Source organism: Danio aesculapii, chromosome 7 (assembly GCF_903798145.1).
Source record: "Danio aesculapii chromosome 7, fDanAes4.1, whole genome shotgun sequence".
In the NCBI taxonomy this organism is placed as follows: Eukaryota; Metazoa; Chordata; class Actinopteri; order Cypriniformes; family Danionidae; genus Danio; species Danio aesculapii.
This window is the reverse complement of record NC_079441.1, coordinates 33,279,032-33,299,151: the sequence shown is the minus strand read 5'-3', so window position 1 is coordinate 33,299,151 and position 20,120 is coordinate 33,279,032. Positions and strand designations below refer to the sequence as shown.

At 37.8% G+C, this 20,120-nt stretch overlaps 2 protein-coding genes across 7 annotated transcripts in view; both read right to left on the bottom strand.

Annotated features, from left to right (window-relative positions):
* slc9a5 (solute carrier family 9 member A5) overlaps positions 1-15,996 on the bottom strand; it is a 41,065-nt gene extending 25,069 nt beyond the window's left edge. The window contains exons 1-3 of the mRNA XM_056461751.1: positions 15,580-15,996; positions 5,154-5,456; positions 3,688-3,851 (exon numbers count right to left, since the gene is read on the bottom strand). Coding sequence (XP_056317726.1) covers positions 3,688-3,851; positions 5,154-5,456; positions 15,580-15,916 — 804 coding nt within the window. The 5' untranslated portion in view covers positions 15,917-15,996. The remainder of the gene's footprint in view (positions 1-3,687; positions 3,852-5,153; positions 5,457-15,579) is intronic.
* Positions 15,997-17,815: 1,819 nt separating this feature from the next.
* Positions 17,816-20,120, bottom strand: part of fhod1 (formin homology 2 domain containing 1) — a 78,561-nt gene continuing 76,256 nt past the window's right edge. For all 6 annotated transcript variants that reach the window (XM_056461744.1, XM_056461746.1, XM_056461750.1 and 3 more), the window contains one exon: positions 17,816-19,254. In XM_056461744.1, the coding sequence (XP_056317719.1) occupies positions 19,175-19,254 (80 nt within the window). In that variant the 3' untranslated portion in view covers positions 17,816-19,174. The remainder of the gene's footprint in view (positions 19,255-20,120) is intronic.

Below are 20,120 nucleotides of genomic sequence, written 5' to 3'. Positions count from 1 at the left end.
CTATACTAAATTGTTCAGTTCACCAAACTTAGTGTGATTAATTGTGATTTTGTGCTCACTACACTTGAAATCTTAAGTTTATGCATTTTCATGGTACATAAGTTAAATTAACTCATGTTTTTAAGTGATGGGACCGGAATGCAAAATTTTAAGTTCTGTTCAGTCAACTTTACTTGTTTAAGTCAACATTAGGGTTTGCAGTGCAGGATAATAATGCACTAATTCACACAGCAAGACTGGTGACAGAGTGGTTTAAACATGAAAGTGAAGCTTTGGGGTGTTTTGGAGAAGCGAGTCAGGAAACCTTTTTTCCACCAGCATCACATAGTGACCTGGCCACTATTTTGCAAGAAGAATGGCTCAAAATGCCACTGTGCAGGAATTTTATCTGTCATTCCCAAGGCAAATTGATTCTGTATTGTCACAAGAGAAGGCCATACACCATACTAATAAATTATTGTGGTCTAACACCACACCTTTCGATTTCATAGTCCAACTCCTGTATATATATATATACGCAAATACTCAAAATCTATTTTATGTTCCAAAGATAAAAGAAAAACAATCAGTTTTGGAACAAAGCAAATGATGGCAGAATTTTGAAGCAACTATCCCTTTTTAAGTAAGTAAATCAAAATAATATTTAGCATCAACAATTATTTTAGATCAGTCCGTATACAAAAAGGTATAAAAAAGTGAAACCAGAATGACAGACTCGCCCTTTGTGTTGGACACATTTTTAACAGCAATCACAACTGACCTATAAAGAGCAAGTGAGAAATACGCCACTACATGATTCAAGACCTTTATAGAGCACTGTAAGTCTGCCACTACAGTTTATCATATAACCTATGGCATTAAGTAGAATTGATATTCCCATGCGTTCACATTTTAGACAAAGATGGAGCTTGATGTTTTTCAGGGAAGATGATCTAAGATTAAGTAAAGGGGGAATGACTACAATGATAACTACAAAATAAAGACAGACCTGCTACTGTACAGTACATGTGAACACAATTATTTATGATAATGCTGCAGTTTTGATGCTGCAACCTGGCACTATCGAGTATGTCACTCACTTATCAAAAACTAAAAACATATTGAGAGTCTTAAAGCCTTTACTGCATGAGGAAACCTGTTAGAACACAGTTATAATGTCCATGTTAGAACGTTTTTAGTGTGTTTTGCCAATGATGACGGGGACTTTTTTCCATGATAAGCCTAAACCACTGGTACAAAAAGACACCTAGCAAAATAGACTTTAATTATCAATACAGCATATATAGGGATATAATTTACTACAAGAATGCGAAAACTGTCCACTCAATACCAGCACTGCGCACTCTACTTTAACATTTTAATGATATTAAACAACTTATAATCCCAAAAACAAGACATAGTATAAACAATTAACACAAAATCTGCTTCTACAAATCCAGTAGCTACTGTAGGTACCCAGAGTAATTATATAAAAAAATCCAAAGAAAAAAAGCAAAAGGAAATGGTTTGGGTAATTCAGTGGCAATGCCTAAGCCAAAGTCATTTACTATCGATTTGCTTCTCCAGAGCTAGTAAATGACTTTTGGGTATGTCTTATAATATAATCATGTCAGCACAACATCAGAGTGTTCTGGTGTAGAGTTACCATAACAACAGGGATACGACTGAACAGAAAGAACATAGAGGGATGAAGACGAGATTTTCTACGTCTCCCTTAAAGCTTTCCTTGAGCCTTTATAATGCTTACACGTCCACAAGACATTCATTAGGGTAAGAAGATAAACGTCAAAACTCCTCAATATCAATTATGCCAAGAATGACTGTCTATAGTGCTGTACATAGAATTAATTAAAAGTGTTATGCTGTCAAGACGATTTTTTAAATTAATAATTTTATTCAGCGAGGAAAACATTACATTGATGAAAAGTGAAAGTAAATGCTTTTATACTCTTAAATTATGAAGACTAAAATGCAATTTAAAACAAATCTTGCTCTTTCAAAATCAGCGAAAAAAATGAAATGCTGAAAAAAATTTTAAAAATGAAGCAGCGCAACTGTTTTCAACATGAATAATAAGAAATGTTACATGAGCAAATCAGCATATTATTCTGCTTTTTCCAGGATCATGTGACACTGAAGACTGAAGTAATGATGCTAAAAAATCAGCTTTGAAATGTTCATTAATGGCCTTTTAAAATAAATTAAATAATAGTAATATTGCAAGAGCAGAACATAAACTGGTGCATTTCTGGTCAGTTTTGGCAAAGTAAACATGAAACTGCAACAGTAAAGTCCATTATAATCCCTTTTTTGAAATAAATCAAACAATAAACATAGTAAAAAACCCTCTAAAAATTCGTTTCCACCCCAAGCATACTTGGGCATACGCCTCACTAATAGGCCAATCCAACCCAGACTCATTATTGATGCGTACCCATAATTACATTTCTGGAAAGTGCAAAATACATTCCAGGAGGTATGTTTTGTTTGCAGTTTTTGTTTTCGCGAATCAACCAGAGGCCGCTGTGTACACATTTTCAGTTCTCAAATTTCACTCATGAGTGCCATTCGCACCTTTTGTTCTTGCGCAAACCCACCAGAAGCCGCTGTCGATTGACTGACTAACTGACCGACCGTCCGATCCCCCATCCACCACTTTCCCTAAATCCAACCATTAGTGTTTTCAAAAGCACAGATTAACCTGCCCACTGTTAGGCCTGTCATGATAAGGAATTATTGTTGTGCAATATTTTGTCACAGAAATGGTTGCGATAAGCAATATTATTGTCATTTTGAGAATTTTTTGCCACTGATTATATAATGATTATATAACAGCATAATCAAGCAAATAGCCATAAACAGTTTAAAATACTTATCAATCTTAAGGTTATTTAGATTCTATAATTTGATGTTAAAAAGCTAAATGTCCTATTATATATACTATTAAATGTACTATAAGGTAAATGTTCAAATATAACACCGATGAGGTAGAATGTAAATGTCATTGTAAAATGGCTTTAACGTTATTTGTGAATTTGTAAATATATATTGTAATGGTAAAAATGATTGAGGTCATCTTCAAGTATTGCACGATAGGTCGATACAGATGATTGTGACAGGCCTACCTACTGCCTTCCCTAAAGCCAACCGACAATGTTTTCTAAAGCAATCCAGAAAAAAAAAGCCCACCTGATTTTACCACGTTTTCAGATCTTACCACATTCTCACCCTGTTTTTACTTGTTTATTTAAATTTTTTTGCCTTTTGTTTTACCTGCTTTTTGGAACTGTTCTTCACTGGACTCGAATCCCTTCATCATGCTAAACTCCTCTCTGCATCTCAAGCCTGCTGACATATGCGGCGAGCCACTGGTCTAACCGGTAACAGTATAAAAGCCATCCACAGGGAGGTACGTGGTTAGACAGCAGCACAAAAAGAAACAGAAGCTGTCAGCGGCGTCATATATTCATTATATGAATTATGTAGTTCTGGCTACATACAGTAATTCGCGCTCTCCAGAAATGTATACTGGGATATGTTTTCACAATGAGCCTGTTTTGGATGTATCATTTCACTCTACAAGTAGCATGTTTATCATGTAAATGCTATATGTAAATTTATAAGTTAGAGAGGAAAGCAAATGTGAGTAATACAAGAGAAGATTAAATTTTTTAAAAACTGACTCACCACAGTGACGGCATCATTGAGCAATGACTCGCCAAAGACAATGATGAAGAGTGTCTCGTTCACGTGGACTTCTTCAAACACAGCGAGCACTGCTACAGGATCCACAGCCGAGATCAGAGCTCCAAACAGCAAGAACTCCATCAAACCTGCATCCACTTTGTCATCTGCACACACACACACAACACACAAACAAATCCAGTCAATAATTACCAATTTAACCATAGCTAATTACCAATTTAACCATAGCTTAACATGCACTTGCTCCATTGGGACTGTCGTTGTGATCAGTACTGTATGAAAAATAACAAGCAATGGAGTGTTTAATGGAATACTTGGAGTGACCTTTGTTTAATAAAAATAGTATAAATAACAATATGAAACTTAATTGTACGCGCCAAATAATTGAGAAAAATATATATATAATCTCACTATGTGACCAAATTTAATCAAATGTTTAAATGCAATGAATATATAGCATCACCTGTATTTTAAGCTAAATAATGATGATGATGAATACTGCTTTCTTTTATTGCATTGGTGGTATTTACTGAAAAAAATGAGCTATTTTAGTTAATCACTCAAGTTCTCCAGTGCTCTGCAACCTGGGGTAAAAAAAAACAGCGATTAGTGTTTTTTTTTACCAGCCATAAACTGTGTGCACATTGGCTGTGTCCAAGATAGCATACTTCCATACTATGTAGTATGTATGCAAGCTGAGTAGTATGTCAAAATTTAGAGAGTTCAAAAAACAGTATGTGAGAAGTACCCGGATGACCCACTACTTCTGAAGTGTGCATGCGATGCACACTATGCTATCCCATGATTCACCGCAAGATAATTCATGAATGGGAGGGAAATGACGCAACTTACATGGGTGGGTCACATGATCATGACTAAATGGCGGATGTAGTACATCCGAGTTCCATTCATATTGCTCACATTCACACTGTATAGAATATACTTTTCTAACAGCCGTGTAGTAAATTCAAATTCAAATGCAGTACCTACTGAGTAGTAGGAGATTTCAGATGCAGCCATTGTTTTATTTAAAATGTAAACACATGCAGAAAACATATATCTTTTTCATATTTTCATTTCCTATTATTAAATTATAAAAGTGAACTGTAAAGTCTTTAATAATAATGATTCTATTTAGTTATAGTTCTACCACTACTATTGTAACTAACATTACAACTACTGCTACTTTTTTGTGGGGTTTCCAAATGAAAGAGAAGCTTTTTTTTTGCAATTCTCCTCTTTTTTTTCCCACATATTTCTAAAAATTTTCAAAAAACGTTTGTCAGATGCTGCATTTTCATGTTAGAACAAAAATCACAGCACTTGTAAAGTTCGTGTGGATCATATACCTTGAATCGAGCTGCTCAGAGACACTGAAAGCACTGTTAAATATTTTATAAAGCAATTCTATAATCGTGCAAAACCATAAAGCATCCTCAGGCACTCACCTATGACCCCTGCCATCTTGACTCCATAGAGACAGAATCCAGTGCAGAAGGCATTCCACAAAGTGCCTACTACAGCATACATCAAAATGGCACCCAGGTTGTCGAAAAACAGCCGTGCAGGCATGAAATATCCTGCATCTCCCACTATAGTTGGCAGGAGAAAGAGGAAAAAAAGCCCGGGGTCCAGTTGATATGGTTGCTTTTTGCTGGCGAGCAGAACCACTGTGCCCAGAGCCAGACCCAGCAGAATCAGCATACAGCTCTCCGGGACTGCTGTGGTGAAACGCTGAGAGAAATGGAAAACTGAAGGTCACAGACAACAGAAAAGAGAGAGCAGAGAAAAAGATTAAGAAAGATTGATCACAGAAGATCAGAGATATTACTCACTGCCATAAAACAGAGATGAATATGCTTTATTGAAATGTCACTATAGCAATTCATGAAACTTCATCCCTCTCAAACAGATATATGTGCTGCACTGTAACGCAAACGAGCTCGACAGACAATTCATCAGACTAAATAGCATTTTTTGTCTGATATGGCTGTTTCCACTGCGCAGTATGGCACCCGCTTTAAATGATATCACTCCATTGAATGGCCGTTATCAGTTAACAAAAAAAGGGTAACAAACTGTCCCATACCATACCCAGCCTATTCGAATGTTATCACTTGATTTAATGGGCGTTATCAGTGGTTATCAGCTGATAAGAGTAGGGGTCTTCTGTGCCTATTAATAGGCTCTGAAGGCTGTTATCATCCATCCACATGGTTAATCAGCTATACTAATAGACAAGACTCCAGATCCAGATCTGTTTTTACATAACTGTGACGGTTGGGTTTAGGGTTGGAGTAGGGGTAGATGTTAAAAAAATACAATGGATGGGAAATTTAATAAATAACTTAAATAATTCTTGTTAACTTCTGGCCGTATGTGATATTTAGCTGATTAACCTGTGGATGGTTGATAACAGCCTTCTAAGCCTAGTATGCGCAGAAGGCCCCTACTAGCCCATATCTATCAGCTGATAACCACTGATAACGCCCATTAAATCGAGTGATAACATTTGAATTGGCTGGGTATGATATGGTACAGTTCGGTACCCTTTTTTTGTTTCCATTGTCAAAAGGTACCAAAAAGCAAACTGTACCGTACCACTATAACAACCTTGCATCCTCGAAACATCACCACCTGTGAGAGAGTAATACAATTTTTGTGTATGGCATGTGCCAATAGCCTAGTGGTTAAATGTGCTGATATATGGCACTGAGGTATTCACGTTCAATTTCCTGCTCCATTCTCTCTGCTCCCCACACTTTCATGTCTCAACTCTACTGGCCTGTACAATAAAGGTGAAAAAAACCTAAAAAATTAAACCTCTTTCATCAATTAAACCTGAATTTTCTCCATTGACATGAATGCTTTTGTTTTGAGTTTTATATTAGGCTTTTTCAATGTTGTGGCGCAAAATAGGTGGATTACTTGCACACATCTGGCACATGTGCTGGCTTTCACTGCAGAGAACAGTGAGTTTGGAAAGTCTGTCCACTGTCATTGTGGTCAAACAATTTGAATTTCAAAGTCAAAGTGATACTGAAATGTACTGGTATAATAAATGATTTGGCCATTCACTTTCCTTCGGCTTTTTCGCTGGTCAGGGGTTGCTACAGCAGAATTAACCGCCAATTACTCTTGCAGTTTTACACATCAGATGCCCTTCCTGGTGCAACCCAACACTAAGAGTACAACCCTCAGTGCTGGAAAGCACCTATACACTCCCCCATTCACACACTATGGCCAATTAAGTATACCCAATAATGGGGAAACCAAAGCACCTTCCTGGTCCAGCTGGTAGCCAAACCAGCAAACTTTTTGCTGTGAGGCAACCGTGCTAACCACTGTGCTGACACTATGATTTCATCGTTACAGCCAGTAAAAAAAAACATTTAAAAAAAAAAATAGAGATGCTCCGATCAGGATTTTTGCAGTGGATAAGGAGTACCAATTTCCTCTCATGGTGATTGACCAATACCAAGTACCAATTCTGATGCTTCAAGTTTTATAATGCATAAAGCACATTTTCCCTGTAAGTGTGATACTTAAGTGGAGATCTTGCCTTACCTATGATAATAAATTAAATAATAAATGAATGTTGCATATAATTCCTTAAACATGTGTCTTATAACCATTTAGCTTGGACATGTCATGGTCAGAAGCAGTTTTACAGAAAATAATAGTTAAAACAAATACAAAAAACAATTGGTAAGAAAATCACTAACAAAGCAATTTATAAACATTGCAAATGATGGAAGAAGAATTCAACATGTCAGTTCAACTCAATGAATTTTGGAACGCATATTTGATGCATGAGAAGTGAAAATGCACACCTATAAATCCATTACTTCTTCACTAAAAGGAAATAGGTTTAGAAACTACTGTTTATTGCAACAAGTATATTAAGATAAGTTATATTATTAAATATTTAAGTTAATATTTTTATTTAATTTTTTTTATGAAGTTTTTTTTAATTTCCCTAATATATCCAGCCAGGTTTTCATGATCTTGCAATTATGTTGAAAACACAGAACTTTCAGTACTGATATGTAAAAAGACTTTAGTTCTTATATATCCTCTGCTTGTAAACTCGTAAACAAACAACTGTGATCAGATCATGAGCATCCCAAAAAAAAGCTACTCTTTTATTTTTTGTCATACAGATAAGAATAAGACATTATTCAAAATACTGTATGTTCATTTTATTTAACAATACAGTTTGCCTTTATTACAACAGAAAGAGAGAGAGAAAGAGTGTCTAATAGAATGCGCTATGAGGCACAGTCATACAGGTCTATTTTAAATTTGGTTTTGTTAATGTGTGAATTATTTAAGTGAAACATTCTGTGTATGGAATATGATGGATTATAGTATGTTTTATGGGTCATTAACCAAATTGAACACTATTTGGTTAAAGATCTGTGGCAAGAGTCTCTTTTAAATGATTGAGTCTCTAATAAATTATAAATATAATAACCTAGTCTGAATCCATCCTGTTTTAATGTGCGCAAGCATTTATTGCAGTAGACAGCAAAACTACAGCAAGAATTTATGATAAACAGAATGATATCACCTTCAATTGATGTGGAAGCTAACATAGTTATGTCAATTTTACTTTGAACAGGCCTTAAGGGCCAAAGGTCAACAGAAAACATCATATTCTAAAATGGCTTTTAAAGGTCAACGAAAAATTGTGTCATAAAATATCTGTTTGGACTAAAGAGTAAAGATGCACACACCAGTTTTATAGACATTTGCTGCAACACACAATAAAGCAAACCAATAGTCTGCACAGGTAGCAAAAACCCTCATGGCCCATGGCAGTCCACCAGCCTCATTCAAATATTAGTTTGTACCTTGACAGTGCTGTAATTCCATACCATGGTTTCAGATGAAACGTTACACAACACCACTCCAACCCATAATGACTTACAATGACAAATACTGAGTCAATGTGCCACAGTAAGCACAGCATGCTAAACTCACCAATAAAACGCAAGACCATACTATGGCTCCATGGAGAGTCAAGAAGTCATCACAATATTTCCATGAGGAAATGCAGCTTGTTTCCATTCTCACGTCAAACATATCAAATGACATTACAAAGCACTGTCAAGAGAGGAACAATCAGACAGCAATAACCTAGCATGCTCAACTCCCTGAAGCATGTGGTGCAAGTCAATACTTCACAAAAACAACACAAATGTAGTGATCATGTGGACAAAGAGGAAGTTAATAGTCCATGTGATGTTTCATTGTGGATATCCTACTGAAAACAATGTTAATACACAGGGCTGAATATAGCACACACTGACCTCCTTTTACACCATACAAGTGGCCCTCCTGAAATGCAAGAGAGTGCAATCACAACAGATTATAGCATAATGAGAGAATCTAATCATTATTAATGTTTCCATGATCAGAGAGATTTTGTGTAGGAGGGAAAACAGTGCACACCTCCGCCAAGAAACACAACAATCAGCGCTCTCCATGACTCATTCACACAAGGACAGAAAAACACTGACGTACACCCAAAATAAGCATACTAGACATCTGCACAAACACATGCATGTGTGCAGACAAACACTAATATATTCTGATTCATATGTCTAGATACTTTAAAAACATGTTGTAATGAGAGCAGTGTGTTCTCTTAAAAGCATACAGTACTGATATCTGTGGGTGAACCGCTCCAAACTCTCACTGTTGTGATAGAAAATGAATTCATAATGTGTTCATGAAAGTGCTGTTTGCTTTTGCCAAATCATTTTTATCACAAGATCTTCTGCTTTTGAACTATTATGTGTCTAAGCACTTAGCTAACCGTCCCACATGTAATTACAGCCATAATGAAAGAATATTAAATCCAATTAAACCAGTGGCCTTCATTTTCAGGCACAGACAGAGAGAGAAGTTTTGCACATGGAGCGACAGTAATTAGGAACAGAGTGGAGAGCTATTCTGTTATTATCTTTATTAACATTAGAACAGGCCGATCATTAAATTAGAGTGTGTGTATAATGAGATGGTGCCTTGTCTCACCCATGACTCAACAAACTTGAGTATGAATGTTTAAGCACTATGCTATGCTAATGCTATACTAACGATATGGATATCATTACTTGGTGTCTGTCTACAGATAAACTGATAGACAGACTGTATCAGGTCCTGACATTATAAATAACCAGAATTGTTTACCCAGAAATTTAAGATAGAAATAAACTCTATGAGCATTTCAAATGAGAGAGAGAGAGAGAGAGAGAGAGAGAGAGAAAGTGCTTCTACATGTGGTTTTGGTTTTATTCACCAGGATTCAGGTGTTCTCGAAAGAGATAGGGTTTTAGTTGTTGTTTAAAGGATACCATCTGGGAGTATGGGGTCAGACGTATTCTGTTAAGGGCTGTCTTGTCCCTGTATGAACAAAGTAGGAGTTTGGTTCACATTGCCAGCAATACGTCAGACTTGTTTCCAGTGCATGTTGGACTCCGACAGGGCTGCCCTTTGTCACCAATTCTGCTTATAATTTTTATGGACAGAATTTCTATACACAGCCTCAGGCTGGAGGGGGTCCGGTTCAGGGACCACAGGATTTCATCTGTTACTAGCAGACAATGTTGTCCTGTTGGCTTCATTGGACATGGACCTTCAGCATACACTGGGGTGGTTTGCTGTGGAGTGCAATGCAGCTAGGATGAGAATCAGCGCCTCCAAGTCTGAGGCCACGGTGCTCCATCTGAAAAAGGTGGTTTGCCATCTCCAGGTTGGAGAAAAGTCCTTACCCCAGGTAGGTATCTCGGGGTTTTGTTCACAAGTGAGGAAAGAATGGAACGTGAGATTGACAGGCGGATTGGTGCAGTGGCAGCAGATCAATGTATTGGTCCATTATGGTAAAGAAGGAGCCGAGTCGAAAGGAAAAGCTTTCGATTTACCGGTCAATCTACGTTTTTTACTCTCACCTATGGTCATGAGCTTTGGGTCATGACCAAAAGGACAAGATCTCAGGTACAAGTGGCCAAAATGATTTTCCTTCACAGAGTGGCAGGACACACCCTTAAAGATAGGGTGAAGAGCTCTGTCACCCAAGAGGAGCTGATTCTCCAAATTAAGAGAAGTCAGCTTAGGTGGCTCGGGTATCTGTTTCGGATGCCTCCTGGACGCCTACCTAGGGAGGTGTTCCAGGCATGTCCCACCGGGAGGAGGCCTCAGGGAAGACCCAAGACACACTGGGGGAACTCTCTCTCAGCTGGCCTGGAAACACCTCTGGATCCCCCGAAAGAGCTAGAGGAAGTGTCTGGGGAGAGGGAAGTCTGGAGTTCTCTCCTGAGACTGCTGCAACCATGACTTGGCCCAGGAAAAGCGGATGAAAATGAATGAATGAATGAATGAATGAATGAATGAATGAATGAATGAATGAATGAATGAAGGATACCAGTGAATCTGCAGTCCAAGTGAGAACGGGAAGATCATTCCATCAGCATGAAGCATTGAATGAAAAGATTTTAAAAAGTGACTTATAGCCTTTCTGTGATGGCACCTCAAGTCGATGCTCACTCCCCGACCAGAGGCTCCTGGAGGAGCTCCGTTAAAACATTGACTATTTGTACTAACATTTAGTTGAAATTTATTTAATGCATTCATATTATATTACTTAAAAATGATATCAGTCTAACTTATATAAGCCTTTATGAAATTTAGCCATTTTTATACTATATACACATTATACTATCATAATTAGATGACATTTCAGTTCTACTTTTATATCATGTGGCCTTAACTACTACTTGGATCAAAAGATAAATATGTGTGCTTACTGTGTTCATAATGTATTGCAGAACACTTCTGGTGCTCTTGAGGTGGGATACAGGTAGGTTTAGGGACAGGTTTGGTGGTATGTGTAGGTTTAAGGGTAGATTAATGTGTAAGGAATGGTAAACAGTGTAATTACAGTGCAAATGTTATTACAGAAAAAATTACAGAAGTAATTACATTCAGGTATTTAATCAATCATAATTACAATGTAAAAACATGTACATGCATTTACTGTACACAATATCGAATTTCAGTGTAAGTTCATATTAGTTAGGCCACCTAATATAAAGTGTGACCGGCAATTTAGTCAGACTGTGCTGTAAATAAATCAATATGCATACTATTCACTAAATGTCAAAAATCTACTAAAATTGCATGCAGCACATGAATGCATGGCTGAATTTCCATCATACTTCTCTAGCCTCTCTCTCTCTCTCTCTCTCTCTAGATATGCAGTATACAAACTGACTTTCAGAGAGAAACCTTGTACGTCCAGTGATTCTAGAATCATCTGTTGAAATGCAATGGCAGCTTTATATGCTGCAATAGTTAACTATTTTGCAGCTGCAGATGCTCCACTTTCTATAATGATATATTTTTGTGTTTTAGTCACTGTTGAGGGGGACATGTTGTTGCACTGCTCCCTAACACCTGGTCAGTCTGTGTGTGGACTCAGCACTTAAAGTCATCTGACCACTGTGTGCAGGTGCTCAAGATACAGTAGTGCTATTTTCTCCAGATGCAAGACAGATATTCCAAGTGGGTTTTAATGGTGTGTTACCGTAGCAATTATATCAGGGAGAAACAGATGATCGAGCTACCAGCACTAAATCATCTGATGTAACTGCATGTCTTGGCCAAAAATACAAGCTGGAGGGACGCCTGAGAAACACCCACACATGCAAATACAGGAGGCAGTGCATTTTGTGTAGGCTTGTGTACTGTATGAGTGTGTGTGTTTTCATGAATAAACGCCACAAAACATATAACCAGTAAACAATTTTGTACTGCGACTTAAAACTCTACATACAGTCCTCAATATTTAATGTGCGAGTTCTTTGCCATTACTGCACAACTTCATGTCATGGTTTGCATGCCCTATTATGAATTCCCTTGTGTCCAGAAGATATTTGTAATGTCTTTATGGCACTGATCATCACTATGAGCTCTTGCCTAGCAAATGAGCACCCAGAAGATAAATTGACAGACTGATAGATGATAGATTTTCCCATGGGATTTTTAATGGAATTGTTCAATTCATTAGTTACTGTTTAAGGTCTGTGGTAAATATACAGTACTGTAAGCTGCACCCACTCACACCTCAAATACTGTTATGTAATAATTATTCAAAACATACTTCTTTTTATCAATGTATCTGCTTTTACATGGCAGTGTGTAATACACGTTTTAAAGCAAAACACCAATGTATCATCAAGTTACATGAAACAGGACATGTTATTGAGTACAATTGGTCGTACCCAACTGAGTCTGGTTTCTCTCAAGGTTTTTTTTTCTTCACTTTCGCCAATTAGTTAAGTTTTTTTCCCTCTCTGCTTTCGCCACTGGCTTGCATGGTTCGGGATCTATAGAGCTGCGCATCGTTGGATTTGCTCTTCAGTGTTTGGACTCTCAGTAGTGATTATTAAACCACACTGAACTGAGCTAAACTGAACTGAACTTAAACACTACAAACTGAACTACACTGTTCCTATTTACTGTGACCTTTTATGTGAAGCTGCTTTGACACAATCTACAATGTATAAGCGCTATACAAATAAAGGTGAATTAAATTGAATTGAATTGAATACAATTGCTTTCAACCCCTGGTTTCTACACTGGATTCTTCAGGAATCGGCTCAATCAGCTCGCAAAAGAGGACAAATTTGTTCACAAACATGACAGAACATGAAGGAAAAAATATGAATTTTGCTGATGTATTTAATAGCTAAATAGATAAATTAAACACTTATAAATCAAATAGCACAGTAGAAAAAGATACAAATTAAAAGTACTGGAAACTACACCTTGATATGCTGATGTTCAGATCGGCAGAAATAAATGATCGTGATATAATTCTGTGATAAGACACCGGCTATGCTCATCATTGGTAATTTCTTTGACAGCATCATGAGCGCGAGAGTTAAAGAACCACAGAAACGTGGATGTGATGAGAGCAACTTTCCTCTTTGCTGATGTAAAGTTCAGCATAAAGTCTATTCGTTGACCAGTGAAAACAGTGCTGGTTTTAACTATTATGTATACTGTAGATATGATTATTTGAGTTAGTTGAGTAAAGTGTGGCACCAATTGTCTTCAATTCTGAACCTTTTCACAATATTATTATTTTCTGACAAACTGAATTTAGAGTTGGGTGGCGGTGGCACAGTAGGTAGTGATGTCACCTCACAGCAAGAAGGTTGCTGGTTCGAGCCTCGGCTGGGTCAGTTGGCATTTCTGTGTGGAGTTTGCATGTTCTCCCTGTGTTCGCGTGGGTTTCCTCCAGGTGCTCAGGTTTCTCCCACACTCCAAAGACATGCGGTACAGGTGAATTGGGTAGGCTAAATTGCCTGTAGTGTATGAGTGTAATTGAGTGTGTGTGAATGTTTTCCAGAGATGGGTTGCAGCTGGAAGGGCATCCACTGGTGACCCCGGATTAATAAAGGGACTAAGCCGACGAGAAAATGAATGAATGAATGATTGACTGAATTTACAGTTTTCATTACTTGTCATCAAAATCATTTCTTGAATGTAATTAGTCAAATAAGTCAACTTTTTGAAGATATTGTAATTATAAGACCAGCAACTGTGTTTTGTGTGTGTGTGTATATATATATATATATATATATATATATATATATATATATATATATATATATATATATATATATATATATATATATATATATGCTAAGGAATGCAAACATGCAATGTTAAGCTGCTTTGACACGATCTACATTGTAAAAGCACTATAGAAGTAAAGAAGAATTGAACTGAATTGAATTAAACTAAATACTTTATGAACTGGCTTTCTGGCTGCTCCCTTATGAAAACTAACTTTGGTTTTACTAAAACAAAACAAAAAATGGATACTGAACTTTGGTTTGACCATCACATTTGTAGTAAAACTGTGGTTATGTTAATGTTGGCAAAAAATAGTTAATACACTTTTACTATAGTAAACACATGATTAAGTTTCGTAGATATGCATCAATGAAAAACACCATCAGTACCACGAAATATTAAAAATCAATAAATACTATATTATTGGCTATATTTTAGAACAATATCTGCCGCGTCAGGGAGTGATGATGATGTCATCATGACTTAAAAGAACAACTCCACTTTTTGAACAAAAACTATTCGAAAAAATCGAATCGCGCACCTGAAGCTCGAGCTCCCCATCAGCGGATTCAGAACATAGCGTGAGACTGAGGATGATGATGATAATAGAAAGATGATGAGTCATAGCCAATCAGCGCGCGCCGTCACTGTCCGCGGAGACTCGCGCTTTTTGGAGAGCTGCCGGATCGGCGGGAACACAGAACACACGTTGAGCTCACACCGGCTCACACACTCTCAACCATAGACTGCAAAAAAATAGGTCTCAACACAGCGCTCAGAAACCTCTCACGGGGATTTACAGCATGGATTTCACAAACAGAAGATAATTACAAGTAGACAATTAGCACATCTGACCGAAACACACAATACTGTCACTTTAACGCGCTTCGCTTATCTCCCTACAGCTGAAAGCCTTTTTATTATTATTGTATCAAAATGTCCCTGAGGAAATGCACGGTTTTTATTGCCATGACAACTACCCGCGTCGGTCAATTAATGCCAGTGGAAGGGAAGCGCAGGTGGCTTGTGCTTTTTACGCACCGTTTTACACACAGCACCGGCGGCTCGCTTTAATAAACCGAGCTACACACATTCACGACACTGATAACTTTCCATCCTGTCCGCGTAATGAATCAGGATGAAGCGCGAAAGCTTCTTTAAACAATATAACATTATATATATATTCTGGAACACATAACAAACAGACTGTATTACAGAACTTACGTATTTTGGCCACACTGGCCACCAAGAGCCAGCTGGCTATAATGTAAGGTGTCTGCACGTAGCTCCATTCCCACTGCACTATCTTGTATCCTCCTCCGTGGTGGTGAGAAGACTCTCCATCCTCTATGCTCGCCGCCGTAGGTTCCTCAGCAGACCGGGCGAGCGCAATTCCAGGATGCCCATGCTCTCGGGGAATATACCGGGCGGCGACGGGGGATGTGGCGGGAGGAGCAGCGCTCACACCGAGTTTTGGCGGAAGCGATGCTCCTGTCACGTAAAGGTCAGTCGCTGCATCACGAGCCAGCGTTATGAACAGGAGCAAACTCAAGCTCCGCATCTTGCCGGCGCGTTCAGCGGCGTGTCATCTTCATTTCTTTTATATACGCTCCTGTTGCGATGGCAAGCCCTCCGCGGGACGCCCCGTTACCGGTTTACAACATCAACACACACTCCACTTGCCGGTAACTCACGAAGGTGCAGCTGGCGGACACGGACACGTGATCCGTTCGTGCACGAGGAGGATCTTGTTAAGGGGCCGTCACCCATCACAATCATCCTCATCTTCATCAAAACAGAGAGTGCGAGCAAAATCCACGTTATCAGTTAGACTCTATATATGATGATATATGATTATTAAGTGGAATGACATCGACTTTATTCAGAATAATCAACAAGTTGTTTTAGTCACGGAAGCAGCCTACTTTATTTTAAAATGATCGATCACTCAATGATTGAAGTAGTTGTGATGAAATGAATTTAAAATGACACATGCGCCCCCAGGAGGACAAAAAATCCCCTTTACTGATGCCTGTAGTTCAATGGAAAACACTCCTATTAAATAACACTTTGTGATGAGGCATTATTTGTTACAAATCAATGCATTAATTAACAAACAAAATTGGAACGTTTTTGCAGAATTGTTACGGTTGAAAATGTTCGTGTTCATGTTTTTACTGTCATTACTACATTTAGCCGTTTTCATTTATCATAAACCCACTGAAATGTCATTACACCACACTGTAGTCTTTTCATTTGGACTCGATATTTAATATAATATTTTTTTTCAGGTGAGTCAGTATTATATCATATTAGCAATGTCGCAATAGGTGAATGTGGGAAAAGTTACCTGTTATTGTACCTGGTGTATACCCCATTTTATTATCTGAAACAAAAAAGAATATTATACAAACCACAATAAAACAAAAATAATTATAACTTTAGAGTTTTAATGACATTTGGTCAAAACAAATTAGTTTTCTCTTTTCTGATATTCTTCGGATGTGTTTAAAAACATTTTTAGGTATTCAGTCGAGAGGATTTGGCTGTGAAATCCTAATTTTCAATTACTAAAAATGAAAACACAAGCTTTTTTTAGTTTGTTATTTTGACCATCTGACATCGTCTGCAAAAATGCTCACATACACTAACCGGCCACTTTATTAGGTACGTTGTAGTACTGGGTTGGACCCCTTTTTACTTTAATTCTTCAGCAGCAGACCACACCGGGCGCCACTCCTGTCAGCTAAGAACAGGAAACTGAGGCTACAATTCAAACAGGCTCACTAAAATTGGACAATAGAAGATTGGAAAAAACGTTGCCTGGTCTGATGAGTCTTGATTTTTGCTCTGACATTCATATGGTAGAGTCAGAATTTGGCGGTGATCCATCCTGCCCCATTATCAACGATTCAGGCTGGTGGTGGTGGTGTAATGGTGTGGGGGATATTTTCTTGATGCACTTTGGGCCCATTAGTACCAATCATGTCCTCGTGTCAACGCCATAGTCTACCTCAGTATTGTTGCTTACCATGTCCATCCCTTTATGACCACAGTGTACCCATCTTGTGGCTACTTCCAGCAGTATAACACCATGTCATAAAGCACGAATCATTTCAGACTGGCTTCTTGAACATGACAAGGAGTTCACTGTAGTCAAATGGTCTCCACAGTCACCAGATCTCAATCCAGTAGAGCACCTTTGGGATGTGGTGGAACAGGAGATTCGCATCATAGATGTGCAGTCGAAAAATCTGCAGCTGTGTGATGCTATCATGTCAATATGGATCCAAATCTCTGAGGAATATTTCCAGTATTTTGTTGAATCTATGCCATTAAGGATTAAGAAAGTTCTGAAGGCTCCTGGTACTAGTAAGATGTACCTAAAAAGTGGCCGGTGAGTGTCTACTGTATATACATGTGTGTGAATCATGTGAATGAAAACAGATGAAAGAAAAAGTCTAATAAAAGATTTAATTTAATTTTGAACAAAGCTCTGTCTTTGGATTCAAGGCCAACATGTCACTGTAAAACAACGGTGAATCAGAATACAACACTAAAAATGAGAAGAACTGTATTTGCAAGAAAAAAAAAACAAAACATTGCAAACAAACTTTCCTTGTGCAGGTGTCAAAAGTGATGACATCACTGAAGCACTGAAAATGATACATTCATTGTGAGGAACACATGCACGCTCATGCAGACAGGTAATAAAGTCATACAGAAAACAACCCCTAGTGTCTCCAAATTCCTAAAGCATAAAACTCTGTGCAAAAAAGCAATACTATAAAATGCTTAAAATATGTGCGTGTAACAGTAATGATAAAAAAGTGCTGCAGAAACATTCTGGCCTAAATGTGGCATTTCTCTTGCTCCATGCACATATTTTATAACACCATATCAGTGGCATAACTAAAAAAAAAAACAAAAACAAATCAACAATCAAAAACAAAAGGTGTTTAAGTGAAAGAACGCATCAAAACCTTTCTCTTGACTACAGAGCACATCAATAAATAGGACAGAAATGTGATACAGCAGAATACAGGACTGTTGTAGCATCCACAAACCTATCAAGAGAGCACTGCGATAAATAAAAGAAAAACAAACATCTGACCTAGTTTATGTCCTCTCTAATCAAGATCTCCTTGGTATAGTCAGGATTTTCAGTTGAACACCACCCATGGGTCAGCTTTCCAGACACAAATTAAACCTCATCCAAGAGTTTTCATTGGTCAATCATTTCTGACAGTGTCATTTAATCCAGGGTTTGGCTTCATTTACGGGTCCAGAAACCAGTGTTTTGAGTTACCCTATTGCACTGATCTCACGTACTGGCTTCTGTTATTCCAACCATGAGCTATTAAAACAAATATAGCAAAAGACTTGTATTTCCAAAAAAAAAAAGCAGTATTAATCTAAAATACATCTTGTTGACGTATAAACTGTGATCTAGAGTTCTATACAAACCAATTCATACTTAAATCTCTTCAACATATTAAGCATTTTACATCACTGGATCATATACACAGGTATTCTCCATCAGTAAATGTAGGCTGGTATTCAATACTATGCATTTAAAGCTTGTACCAATCAAATCATGATGTGTCTAATGAATATCATGCACACACTTCAGGTATCCATACAGCATACGAGTCGTCCAGTGAATTGTTCGCATTGGCAGGCAGATTTCAGTTCAGGGACTCCAGAGACTGTGTTTAGTGAAGATCCCTTTGTCACAGTCCTTCCTGTCATTATTGCAGCTCTCCTTATGGATTCTTATGCTGCTTTGCAAGTGTTTTTACCACGAGAGCTTCTGGATTCAGACCTTGCCATTAGAATTGCCGAGGCCGAGAGCCTGGACCACTTCCACACTCAGACCACTCTTCAGAGTCCTTCGCACTACAACACACACATACAACATGACATTAACTTTCAGTATGCGGTTTTGGCATTCTGGGTCTGTTTGAACTCAAAGACTCATTATATATATCATTATTTTGCTAAAAAAAAAGATTTTTAACCTTTATTTCTATAGGACACTATAGTGGAGACAGTAAAGCATAGGGAGCAGAGAGAGAAGGGAAGGATTGGCAAAGAACCTTGAGCCGGGAATCAAAAGTCTTGTTGTCTATCCAACTTTTAGGAACAACAAATAATACCTTGACTTCTAGTTGATCTTTTGGTCTCAGAAGTGGCTTATAAGAAAGGCAAAGGCCTCTAGATTACACTTATTTTACCCAAATGAAATATGATCATATCTTGATTTTTAATTAATTAATTAGAACAGTAATGTCAGAATTTGCTTAGATAAAAGTCTTGTCACTCAACAGAAATAACGTACAGTATAGAATATAAAGTCATGGTGCAGTGGAAAAAGAATTAATATTGTGTCTGACTCCCATGAGCTTGGAGGACTGCATGCATATATCTCTGAAATGACTCAAATAACTTATTAATAAAGTCATCTGGAATGGCAAAGAAAGTGTTCTTGCACTTGTTCATTAAGATTCTTTGAATTCATCTTCAATGCCTCCTCCATCTTACCCCAGACATCCTCAATAATGTTCATGTCTGGTGACTGGGCTGGCCAATCCTGGAGCACCTTGACCTTCTTTGCTTTCAGGAACTTTGATGTTGAGGCTGAAGTATGAGAAGGTGTGCTATCCTGCTGAAGAATTTGCCCTCTTCTGTGGTTCGTAATGTAACAGGCAGCACAAATGTCTTGATACCTCAGGCTGTTGATGCTGCCATCCACTCTGCAGATC